At 41.1% G+C, this 13,069-nt stretch overlaps 1 protein-coding gene across 1 annotated transcript; it reads left to right on the top strand.

Annotated features, from left to right (window-relative positions):
• Window positions 1-4,599: 4,599 nt before the first annotated feature.
• Window positions 4,600-10,639, top strand: LOC116507140 (vomeronasal type-2 receptor 26-like). Its single transcript, XM_032215091.1, has 4 exons — window positions 4,600-4,631; window positions 4,769-5,060; window positions 8,147-8,365; window positions 9,788-10,639. Exons 1-4 carry the CDS (start codon window positions 4,600-4,602, stop codon window positions 10,637-10,639), a joined length of 1,395 nt encoding a protein of 464 aa, XP_032070982.1.
• Window positions 10,640-13,069: the final 2,430 nt, after the last annotated feature.

The following is a 13,069-nucleotide window of genomic DNA, read 5'->3' as shown; positions in this document are numbered from 1 at the left end:
GTCTTTTATTTATCAGAATATTTTTACGACAGGGGCCGGTGCCATTGAGGTCTTCCTAGGTAGCCATCGGAATCATAAACTGAGTGGGAGAAAGTTACTCTCTGTTTAAATACAGCAGCCGGCTCTCTCAGTTGCACTGATGACATTATCCAGTTGGGTAATGAAATGTTTGCAAGCAAACAGCCAAGGTCTGATTGCACCAAGGATTCCACCGTTTGATTCCAGAAGCAAAATCCTTGAATGGTTGATGCTTAGTGGAAGATGTAGCCTGCAGACATCTTTAAGGAAGCCTTCTTGAGTTGGTAGAAGTCTACCACTAAAAAAGCCTAGGGAAGGACAGCGGGAGCGGTGATCAGGGGGTTCATCTGGCTATCTGGCTTTGGTCTGACCACTGGCTTTCATTGGCCAGCCATTTGTCAGAAATGGTGTAGGGCAGGAGATTGGACTAGGTGACATACAAGGTCCCTTCCAACTCTGTTAATCTGCTAATTCCTGATATTCATTTTTAAAAGTGCTCTCCTGATGTCACAGGGATGGTGGCAGTTTGGATGAGGATTGACAATGCTGTTTTTCCTACTCTGTCTTCTGGCCCAGCTTGTCCTCACTGCCCTCTGAGCTGCTCCACCCTTTTCCATCTCCAAGAGAGGAACAGAGATATTGCCTCCTTTCGGCCCTGCATGACGGGAGTCCATTGGATGGTGAAAATCTCTGGAGAACCTGGAACTGAGAGAGGCCATTTCATGGGAAGGAAGATAGTGTCATCAGCACACCAATTGTGCATTACTTGAGACTAGTGGCTCTGCTCAAAGTCAGTCATGCCTTGGCAATTACTCATTGGACTACTGCAATGTTCTCCTCTTGGGGCTACTTTTGAAGACCCCTTAAAAGCTACAGCTGGTCCAAAATGAAGTGATGCTCACAATAGAGGGCATTACTAAGTTCACCCATGTTACACTTCTGTTGCATGAGCTACACCAGCTCCCAGGTTCCTTCCAGGTATAACTCAATGTGCTGTTTATCACTTTAAAACCACTACATGTCACAAGAGTGGGTGATTTGCAGGTGTCTCCTATATTGTGGCCTGCAATCTGCCAGCAGAGCTGGCAGCAGACTCAGATGAGGAGGAGGATGGAGAGTAACTTGTGCCAGTCCTGGAGTCCGCGGAAGGCTCTGATGAGTGCTCTTTGTCAGATGCATAAATGGGACCAGGGCCATCTGACATTTATCATCTGCCATCGGAATCAGAGATAAGTGAGGAAGATGAACAGCTGGAGCCTGTTCCAGATATACGCATGCACAGAGCTGTCAAGAGAAGGGAAAAATTAAGGACTTGGGAGTAAAGGCACAAGCGGATGTTGAATGGCCCCTCCCATAGTTTAAGTTTAAGTTTAATAAGATTTGTATGCCACCCACTCCCTTGGGACTCTGGGCGGCTAAATAGGGAATAAATAGGAGTAAAAGGAGATTGGTGTTTGCATCAGATAATTAGTTCGCTTATTATTGTGAAATTTTGTTCATCTGAGATTTTCACAGAGACTCTTTGCCAGGTATTTCATTGTACAGCATTTTGACTAGAAGCTCTCAGCCTGGCAACTATCCAAAGACTGATAAGGTCTGTTATTGCAATTAAACCTCAAAAGGCTTATCGCTGGGACTTTTCTGGATGTGAATCAGAGGTGGGTTCCTACCGGTTTGGCCCGGTTTGCTCAAACTGATAGTGGTATGCTAGCCTGGGTCACAGAACTGGCAGTGACCCAGGCTGATCATTCCTCCACACCAGTTCACTGCAGTTGCCACCGCCATCTTGTTTTTTGAGTTTTGCAGATGTGCGGAACAAATTCTATTGATCTGCACATGTGAGAGCAGTGTGGATCTGATCCCAATTAATGGTAGGTTTCCTGCCTCTATTCTTGATAAAACTCCTACTACTCTCCTCTCTGTGTTCCTCATGGGTGTTCAGGCTCTCCATAGCTCAATATCTCACTTCACATACTAAACCTTTACAAAGACTTTGCAGGCCATAGCTAGTCTCTTTGAGCAGGAGCTGAGAGTTCAGGAAGACACCAGTGTTGGAAGACATGTCCATCTGGGTTCAGTTCCAAGTGGGGAGAAAGACACTAGAAACATGGAGGCTGCTTGGAAGGATGGCTTAATGGAGTAGACCCATTAAGCACACGGTCCTGGTGCAGCTGAACACATGGAGTGGAGAGTGAAAGATATTTATACCCTCTCATGGGCCTTGCCCTAGAGCTTCCTGTTCCTGTGCAATAAATGTATTCTATTGGTTGTCAGACTCCCAGGGGGCTATGCAGGGGTCCAGCTGAGGTTGTCTGAATTAAGGTTGGTTGAACTGTGCTGGGTAATGTAATGTAGGAACTTGTGTTCTGAAAGGATGCTAGGCAATTCCTATTATGGCTTAATGACTTTGCTCTGGTTTGGATCTTGAGTGAGGGCTAATCCTATCACCCTGGAGCTGAAGGTCTTTTGTGTTGTAGATAAGGTGGCCCAGTCTTTCTAGGGCTATTAACAAAGGTGTTTCTCTTTTTTCTCATCCAGGGAGGAATAATATTCTGCCTTTTTAATATTTCCCAAAATATTTCATTCTTTTAACCTTATTCACCAGGTTGCACAACAGTCCCAAGCATGACAGTGCAAGTGCATGCAGGACCAAAGAAGAAGAGTTCCTGGTATTGAGATGACCAATATTCCACAGCTGCTTGGTTTTTTTTGGATTCACACTGAGATTGTTCATCCCCATTCAGCATCCTTCAGGCACTCGGACAAAAAAATCAACAGTCAATAGCTGTAAAACTGAAGATCATCAGCATGTGGTTGATACCTGAACTCAAATTGAGAAGAGCTCTACCTTGTGGCCAGGAGCTGAGTTTCATATATGTCAATTTCCCAACTTCATCTTGACTCTCAAATCCACCTGCTCTCTAGATTAGCAACTGAGAGATAAATATGTTTTTTTTCCCCTTTCTGATGAACAAAATAACATCTAGTGTTAAGTGGTCAGGGCAATTGCTGTTCTTCACAATTTTCAGAAGAACAGGAATGATTAATGTATCCCCTGTGGATTTCTACCCATAAACACCTTCTAAGATTTAAAAAAAAACTGCCTTAAAAAATGCTTTGAATTCTCCAGGTGGGGGCAGGACATGTCACCTTAGCTGGTCTTGCAAAGAGCTCACTCCTGGGTTTGAAGAGACTCACATGCCTTTATTTCCTCTTTCTGCAGCCCAAACACAGGTAAGAGGAAACATCGTTGATATACTGTAAATTTGCCAAACAGCCATCCAGGTGGAATGGCCTGTCTCTATTGTGCTAAAGTTCAGTTGAGATTCCAAGTGCTATCTGCAATTTCAGTTATACATAAACCTTAATTTCTCTTTTAGGAAAGGAGGTGACAAGGATGACTGGGCTGTCTCTCTTGCTGCTGCTTTTCTTCTGGCACCTGCCTCCAACGTCTGTGAAAACAAAACATTCTTCCAAGATTAAACCTGCTGTAAAAAACACGCTTTGAGATCCCCCATTGGAGGCTGGCCATGTCACTGCACCTTGCCTTGCAAAGAGCTAACTCCTGGGTTTGGAGAGACTCTCCTGGCCTCAGTTTCCTCTTTGGTCTCAGCCCAAACACATATAAGTTGAAGCATGGTTGATATCAGGTTGCCACAAAGCCCTCCAGGTTGGACAGACAGTCTCTCTTGTGCTAAAACTCTGGGGAGATTTCAAGTGCTACCTGCAGTTTAGCTTCTCACAAACCTTGATCTCTCATCTTGGAAGGAAGGTGAGAAGAATGACTAGGCTGCCTCTCCTTCTGCTGTTGCTGCTGTTGTTTTGGCTCCTGCTTCCAACTTCTGCTAAGAGGATGCAAACCGTATGTGTGTTGAAAAGGTCTTTGCAGATTCTGGAGGACTATTACAGGCCTGGTGATCTCATTATTGGTGCGAATTTTCCTCTGGCAACCATTGTTTTTTCTTTTAATGGCCCACCTTTTCATGAAGAGCCATCCCAGCGTATTCCAATTTTGTAAGTTTCACCTGCATGAGAAAGATGTGAATAACTGTTTGCTTTCTTTGGGATTTAAGGGAATCCATTCAGATATACTGTTCCTTGTGATGTTTTCAATATCTTAAACTAGTTTGTGCTGTTTTCAATAATGAACTAAGTTTATATAAAAAAAGCTAGAATTCTCAATCTTTCCAGAACTCTTCATCAGGAAGATGATAGACATGAAATATGAAGTGGGTAACAAATAAGAAACCATGCTGGTCTAGTGAAGAAGTTGACTTATAATGTTAAGTTGGAAAGGAAAGCCATAGTAGAAAACTGAGTGAAAAATGCAACATTTTTCAATGTGGAATACTAAACCAAAAATGAAAAATCAGTTTTGGAATCAGCAATGCTTATGAATAACAGCTTTCAGTAACTTGACATTGTGACTCCCACTGGAATCCTGTGCTCAGCAATGGTTTCCAGACCTGAAGAAGGTACTCCAAGAGAGACACAAATTGATTAGGTGATAGAGGAGAATTTGTGAAGAATTACAGTCACTGGAGCAAAATAGGGAAGGGAGGAATGATCAAGGGGTGTAAAATGGTCTGTGATTGGATGGAGAGTTTAATCAAGTATGTCCTTTAGAAAAATTCAAAGCCAATGAAACATGGCACATTCACCAAGGAACAACACAAAGGACAAGACAAGTTCCAACTGCATTTATGATCATTCCTACAGTGTTCCCCAATATTTTTTCCCCTCACTATAGAATCGTACCCAAGAAATACCAGCAGTTCTTGGCCTTGGTGTTTGCAATCAGAGAAGTCAACAAGGATCTGGTTCTCCTACCCAACATCACCCTTGGCTTCCACATCTATGACAATCATGAGATTGAGAGGAGGATTACTTTACTCAGCCTCTCCCTTCTCTCCACACGAGGGCAAATGGTTCCAGGTTACAAATGTGACGGACAGGACATTCTGCTCTCTGTCATTGGAGGTCACAATTCCAAATCCACAAGGCAGATGGCCTCCATCTTCAGCATCTTCAAGATCCCACAGGTAAGGAATTTCTGTAAGATACAACATGGAGTAGACAAGCAAAAGAAACACAGAAGCCAAAGATGAAAGCAAAGGTGTTTTAGGAGAAGGTGATTTAGAGAATCAATGCTATGTTTTATGTGTCAAATAACCCCAATAAGAAAGATAGTAAGATAATTCTGAAATGCTCTGATTGCTAAGGGGAATTCCTCCCTGACTTATTCTTCTAAAAAAGTACCCACCTTTTGGTGCAATTTATTCTCTCTATCAGATTGATGGGTTCCTTTATCTTATGACCTGTCACAACTAGACAAAATATGTTAGACAATGATATCTCTTAAGAAGGGAAAAAGTGAAACTTGTCACTCAAAGTGAGTCAGCTGGTGGGGCAATCAACCACAAATGTTGATTGCTAAAGCCACCATAAAACTTTTTGCTCTCCTTGAAATAAGAATCTCATTTTTCAGCTTGGTGTTGGCATTGAGTTCTCTCAGAGAGACAGAAGAGTTTATCCTTCCTTCTTCCGGATAAATCCCAATGAATTTCCTCAGTATGTGGGTTTAGTCCAGCTGCTCCTGCATTTCCAGTGGAACTGGGTTGGGCTTTTGGTCCCTGAAAATGACAGTGGAGAACATTTCACCTCAACTCTAATTCCGATGCTTAAGAAGAAGGAGATCTGCTTGGCCTTCACTGAAAAACTGAAGCCAGATTTTCTTGCTACTACAATGTTGAAATTACTTAGTATTTTCAAAACCTGGTCTAAATCTGAAGTGATTATTTTGTTTGGGGATTCCAATAGCATTATAAATATACTGGCAGCAATGAATGCACATAAGAAATGGACAAGAACTTCATTTTGCAAAGTTTGGGTTTTAACTTCCCATTGGAAAGTTAGTATGGTGGGATCTCAAGACATATTGAAAGGTCTAAAGCTCTTCCATGGGTCTCTGCATTTTAGGGACCATACGAGGCATATCTCAGAATTCAGCCATTTCCTACTTTCTTTAGACCCTTTCAACCCACAAGGGGACGTCTTTCTCCCACAGTGGTGGAAAATGGTCTTTGACTGCAAGATCTACAAACCAGGTGAAATTTCTCCAGGCCAGCAAAAAACATGTAGCGGAAAGGAGAATTTAAACATTCTGTCAACTTACATTTTTGAAACAAGCATGACAGGGGAAAGTTACAATATCTACAACGCTGTTTATGCTCTGGCACACGCATTACATGCAATGTATGGATCAGGAAGGAGACCAGTCATGATGAGGCTTGGAAAGAGGATCTCAAATGTCCAGTCATGGCAGGTAATTTCTGGAACTTTTTATCCATTCCACAGATTCTTGGAGAGGAAGCTCCCCATACGCATATCTTTGATTACTGATTAAATGTCCTCATGCTAACATATGAATGCATCTCACTACAGGTTAAAATGGCAATTAGTTAAGAACTATAATATGAATTAAGTATAATGTTCTCATAAAAGTGGGTAGAGGAAGAAGAGACAATTGGACCAAACCACTTGTCCTTAAGATCCAGAGAGGAAAAACCTTGCGTTAAAGTCCTGAAAGGTCTTAAATGATTTCAGAAGGTGGCCACTTTAGAGAGAATGTCTGAGCCCACAGCAAAATGACAACCTGAGTGTATTTGTGCAAGATGTTTCAAGAGGTTGGTGGAAGTCCTGATGGGCATATTTGCGCAACCACCTCAGTTTCCTTCAATATTTAGCCTGACTCCAACTAATAAATCGACAACCAACTCATTCCATTTTAACTTTGGATTATACTGATACATAGAATAGAATAGAATAGAATTCTTTATTAGCCAAGTTTGATTGGACACACAAGGAATTTGTCTTTGGTGCATCTGCTCTCGGTGTACATAAAAAGACAAGAATCATAAGGAACAGCACTTAATGATAGTCGTAGGGTACAAATAAGCAACCAGGAAACAATATCAATATAAATCATAAAGACACAAGCAACAAAGTTACAGTCCTGCAGTCATAAGTGGGAGGAGATGGGTGATAGGAATGATGAGAAGACTAATAGTAATAGTAATGCAGGCTTAGTGAGTGATTTAACAATGGTGAGGGAATCTTTTTGACTGGTGCAGTGTACAGGTCCTCAATGGAAGGCAGGTTGGCAGTAATTGTTTTTCTTTCTGCAGTTCTGATTATCCTCTGAAGTCTGTGTCTGTCTTTTTGGGTTGCAGAACCAAACCAGACAGTTATAGAGGTGCAGATGACAAGAGTCAATAATTCCTCTGAAGAACTGTATTAGCAGCTCCTTGGGCATTTTGAGCTTCCTGAGTTGGCTCAGAAAGAACATCCTTTGTTGTGCTTTTTTGATGACATTTTTGATGTTAGATGTCCATTTTAGGTCTTGAGATATGATAGAACCTAGAAATTTGACAGTCTCTACTGTTGATACTGTGTTGTCTAGTATTGCAAGAGGTAGTATGATAGGATTTCTCCTAAAGTCTACCACCATTTCTATGGTTTTGAGTGTGTTCAGTCCCAGATTGTACGCACCACGAGGCTAGTTGTTCAACTTCTCATCTGTATGTGATTTCATCATTGTCTTGAATGAGACCAATCACTGTTGTGTCATCTGCAAACTTCAGTAGTTTAACAGATGGATCATTTGAGATGCAGTCATTGGTATATAGAGAGAAGAGAAGTGGAGAGAGCACTCAGCCCTGGGGGGCTCCTGTGCTATTTGTACAGATATCTGATGTGATTTTGCCTAGCCTCACCTGCTGCTTCCTGTCCATTAGGAAGTTTGTGATCCACTTATAAGTGTGTTCAGGTACCATTAGCTGATTTAGTTTAGTTAGAAGAATGTCCAGTATGATGGTATTGAATGCTGAACTAAAATCTACAAAGAGGACCCTTGCGTAGGTCTGTGGAGATTCAAGATGTTGTAGGATGTAGTGGAGAGCCATATTCACAGCATCATCTGTCAATCTATTTGCTTGGTATGAAATTGCTGCTGCTGGCAGTAGAAGTAGCCTGCAGTACTGCATTCTGATGTCTAACAAAGAATAATTGAAACCAATTTTGCCTTTCAGCCAATTCCTTCAATTTTTGGATATGTATTTTCTTTCAGGTTCTTTTCTTTTTGAGAAATATCCAATTTAACAACAGCGCTGGAGATGAAGTCTACTTCTCAGAAGATGGACTGGATTCTGCTCGATTTGATCTTCTCAACTGGGTTTTTCTCCCTAATCAATCTTTTGTTCCCACAAAAGTTGGAGAACTAGATCCTGGGGGTTTCCCAGGCCAGGATTTCAAGATTAACTCTGATGGAATCATCTGGGTTACAAAGGTGAGCTGCAAGGAAATGTAAGTTCAGGGAATGATTCATTCTCTTCCTGAGATGCAGAACATCCTTTTCACTTGGAGAATGGGCAGTTGAGGCAGAAAGTATGGCAGTCATTTGGTGAAAAATCTGCTTTGCATGTAACACATTTGAGGTCTGTCAATCCACAAAGGATTGAGATTGGGAAGAACTGCTTGAAGCCCAAAAGGCAGTTAGGAAATGCAAAAATGACTTCCGAAAGACCATTCCTGTTCAGCTGGATCCTCATGACTCTTTGTTGTAGAAATATTGTATCTTAATGTCACAAGCCTTCTTTTGCAGGATAAAATCCCAGTTCCAAACTCCAGCATCCATTGGTGGGTTGGGAATATCACCACTACCTTGAATCCCCAGATACTGTTCCTGGTTTCTGGTAGACAGTGTCGAACCATGTGACTCGATGAACATTTTGAACATAAAAATAGAAATATGGAATGGAAATAGGAATGTGGAATTAAATTAATGAAAAAAACTCATTGCTTACGCCATTTCAAGTATTTTTCTTTTATATTTTAGAAGATACCCTTTGCCAGGTGTGGCATGAAGAGGTGCCATGCAGGAGAGAGGAGAAGAGTTCCAGAGGGCAAGCCGGTTTGTTGCTACCAGTGTGATCCTTGTCCAGAAGGGACATTTTCTAATCAGACAGGTAGTCGAGATTTCAAATGTTAATCTTCCAGGATCAAGAAAGCCATTCAGTAGATCAAAATTGTTTTTGTTATTGTCATTTTTGGTAAGATTGTCATGAACTCACAGTGCTCATCAGACCCTTTCAGTTTCAAGGAGTAAGATATGCAGTTGAAGCATTAATTTTTATTTTTTAGTGTTTGCTTCTTGTGTCATCAATCTATCAATATCTGAGGAAATTGACCTATCAGAAAAAGGGGAGATCCATCTTATCTATGTCTCTTAGAAAAGCAGGAGTCTGAATAATAAGATTTGAAATGCACAGTAGAGAAGTAGAGAAGTTAATGTAATGATCATAGATAATGTACAGATAATGAATATATCAGCATTTCATCTCTCAGTCTTCTGTGGGTTCTAGTATAAAGTGGAGGGGAAAACAAGCCACAATGTCAAGCTGAAAGTGACAGTAGTCATGGAAGTGCCCAGAAATGGGACATCTGGAATTGAACATGGGTTTTGGTCAATCTGTCCAGAACCATCATGAGTAAAGGATAATTTGAACTTTTTGATGTCCTATAAAATGCACATTGGATGCTTTCATTAATCTTGTTGTCAGTAGGATGGTGCAAAAAGGAGAGAGATCATCTCTGGGGAGGGGTAATGCTTATGGCAGGCACCCCTGAAATCCTTAGATAAAGACTCTTGATTTCAGATGCAACTCACTGTGAACCCTGCCCAGAAGACCAATATCCCAACAAGGACAAGGATCAATGCATTGCCAAGAAGATTCACTTCCTTGCCTATCAAGACACCGTGGGATACATTTTAGTTTTTCTCACTCTCTTTTTCAAAGTGATCACAGAGGCAGTTTTGGTGATTTTCTATAAACATCATGACACACCCATCGTGAAGGCCAACAACCGAGATCTCACCTACATCCTCCTGGTCTCCCTCCTGCTCTGCTTCCTCTGTTCTTTCCTCTTCATTGGTCAACCAAGGAAGATCACCTGTCTCTTACAACAATCTGCTTTTGCTGTTCTCTTTTCCCTTGCGGTTTCCTCTGTGTTGGGGAAAACTGTCATGGTGGTTCTGGCCTTCATGGCGACCAAGCCAGGGAACAAGACAAGGAAACTCTTAGGAAAACCATTGACCAACTCCATTGTCTTAGCTTGTCCCCTGGTCCAAGCCCTTCTTTGTGCCACCTGGCTGGTAACCTCTCCCCCATTTCCTAACTTGGACTTCAACTCCTTGTTTGTAGAGACCATTTTAGAATGTAAGCAAGGCTCAGCTTTAATGTTCTACATTGTCCTTGCCTACCTAGGTCTTTTGGCCCTTGTCAGTTTCACAGTGGCATTTCTAGCTAGGAAATTGCCTGACAGCTTTAACGAAGCCAAGTTTATTACTTTCAGCATGCTGGTCTTCTGCAGTGTTTGGATCACTTTCCTCCCCACCTACCTGAGCACCAAAGGGAAGTCCATGGTGGCTGTGGAGATCTTCTCCATTTTGGCCTCTGCGGCTGCTCTCTTGGCTTTTATCTTTTTTCCCAAATGCTACATTATTCTGCTGAGGCCTGATCTGAATTGCAGAGCAAATATAGTACAAAACAAGAATTTCTAAGTAATGCAAAGATTGGCTTCATTTATATTTGAATGTGATAAGCATTATAAGAAATGATGGCATTAAGAAGAAATTTGTCCATAAAAGAATTCCTTATCAAATGCTGCAACTGTTTGCAATATAACTGTTTTTAACAACAAACACCCAGCATTTTGTTTATCGTGTCTTTTTTATTTATTTTGTCGTGTAATAGCAGTAGACTTATATACCGCTTCATAGGCCTTTCAGGCCTCTCTAAGCGGTTTACAGAGAGTCAGCATATTGCCCCCAACAATCTGGGTCCTCATTTTACCCACCTCGGAAGGATGGAAGGCTGAGTCAACCCTGAGCTGGTGAGATTTGAACTGCTGACCTGCTGATCTAGCAGTAGCCTGCAGTGCTGCATTTAACCACTGCGCCACCTTGGCTCTTGTGTATATATCTTGGTGAGCTCCAACGCCCTATGTGGATGGAAAGCTAGTTTTTAAAGAAATATTTATTATTTCAAGGAGTTGGGTTTTTTCTTATAAGGTTTTTGAATTCAGTTCAGAAGCTGATAATTCCAATGAAACTCTGAACACGAGGCTACTGATAATCAGATTTTTTTCCTGCAGAATTCAAAAAGAGTTGATGCCATTTTAGTTTCCCACCTTAACAAAGCAGGCAGAGAGAGAGAGAAAAAAACAGGCTCATTCCTCATCGTGAAAAAAATAAACTTTTTTGTCAAACTTCTTATAGTCTTACACAGCTTGCACAGATCGTCATAGTGTTAGAAACATTTTTCATGTTGTGCAAACCTCATGATTTTTCTCAGTGCTCCGAAAACAATAGACCTTAGAAGGGGAAAGTAATACATTTTATGTCATAGAAGTCAGAGCTTTGTTAGGGAATGTGGAACAATATTTCAAGTTACAAGCAAGTTTACTTGGCAAAATACTTTGCTAGGCTAAGCTTGGCAATTCGCCTAGAAGTTTTATCTATGAAGTTGGCATGTTAGGTTACAATGGAGCTTCTCTCAACAGCAATTTAAGAAAAGCTGAATTAGGTTGCACTCTGTGTATGCTCTAATCCTTCGGGGATATTTTCATTCTCCTTTCATTCTTTTTCATTTAGTTATTCTTTCAAAATAGTGTTTGAAAGGATTGCGTTCAGTTTCAATGTTTTAAGCATGTGAGATTGTTTCCTTGGATTTCTGAGGCTTTATGGAGATCCCTATCAGTATTCAGTTATTTTTGATAACATCTCCCTTTCCGTCAAATGGTCTCTCATGTGGGAAGAAGAAACAAAAGGAATTTATGCTAATTGCCCCATACAATAGCAAACTTGAATGCTCTCATGTTGAATCAGCTTTATCAACATTTCTATGGCAACACAACTGATTTGTGGTTTTTTTTAATTAAAAGAATACTTCTTTGTTGAAAGGAGCAGTAGAAGGGTGGGAAAATAACAATGGAAAAATAATGATGGGAAGATAACTGATATTCAAAATTATGAATATGTATGATTACATCCTCTATTTCTTATTCAGAAATCATTTTCTCCTCCTTTCTCAAATGTACAAATATGAGTGCATCCTTTGGTCCTCAAGAGTTCCTCCCACTATTCTCTGGAGAAAATTTATCCCTGGCATAATCTTAACAAATAATTCTTCTGTGAGACTTGATTATTGGTTTTTGGCCCAGCATTGGAATCCACAGCAGTTTTGGAAGGGAGGGGGCCTGAATGATTAAGCAATTGTAATTGTAAGCAACTGCTCTGGTGTTCCATCAGCTTTATCAACATTTCCATGGCAACACAACTGGTTTGTGTTTTTTTTAATTAAAAGAATACTTCTTTGTTAGAAGGAGCAGTAGAAGGATGGGAAAATAACTGATATTCAAAATTATGAATAGGTATGCTTATATCATCTATTCCTTATGCATTTGTCATTTCCTCCTCCTTTCTCAAATGTATGAATATGACTGCATCCTTTGGTTATCAAGCATCCCTCCCACTATTCTCTGAGGGAAATTTATCCCTGGCATAATCTTAACAAGCAATACTGCTGTGAGACTAGATTATTGGTTTTTCATCCTGCATTTGAAGCCTGAAGGCTGAAGCAGATGTAATAGCTACATATACATTACAGATAGTCCTTCTTTAGCAACAATGATGAAATAGTAACTTTGCAACCCATCATATTGACAGGAATAGGACAATTGGTGGCAGTCGCTACGACCCGGCCATCTCACCCCATCAATCCCATCCCAGTTAACCCACCATGGCCACCCCTCCCCATCAATCCCTTCCCAATAGCCCCTCCCTATCATTCCCCCTGCTGATTCTCCCCAGCCACCACTCCCCACTTCCTCACCCCAGGCGATTCACTGCAATACAAATCGCCCCAGCAGATTTGCAATGTGGGAAAAATAGCCCTGCATGTCTCAACTGTCCCCCCCACCAAAAAACCAT

Source organism: Thamnophis elegans, chromosome 1 (genome assembly GCF_009769535.1).
Source record: "Thamnophis elegans isolate rThaEle1 chromosome 1, rThaEle1.pri, whole genome shotgun sequence".
NCBI classification, from domain to species: Eukaryota; Metazoa; Chordata; class Lepidosauria; order Squamata; family Colubridae; genus Thamnophis; species Thamnophis elegans.
The sequence above is the reverse complement of the archived record's forward strand: the minus strand, read 5'-3'. Positions and strand labels throughout refer to the sequence as shown.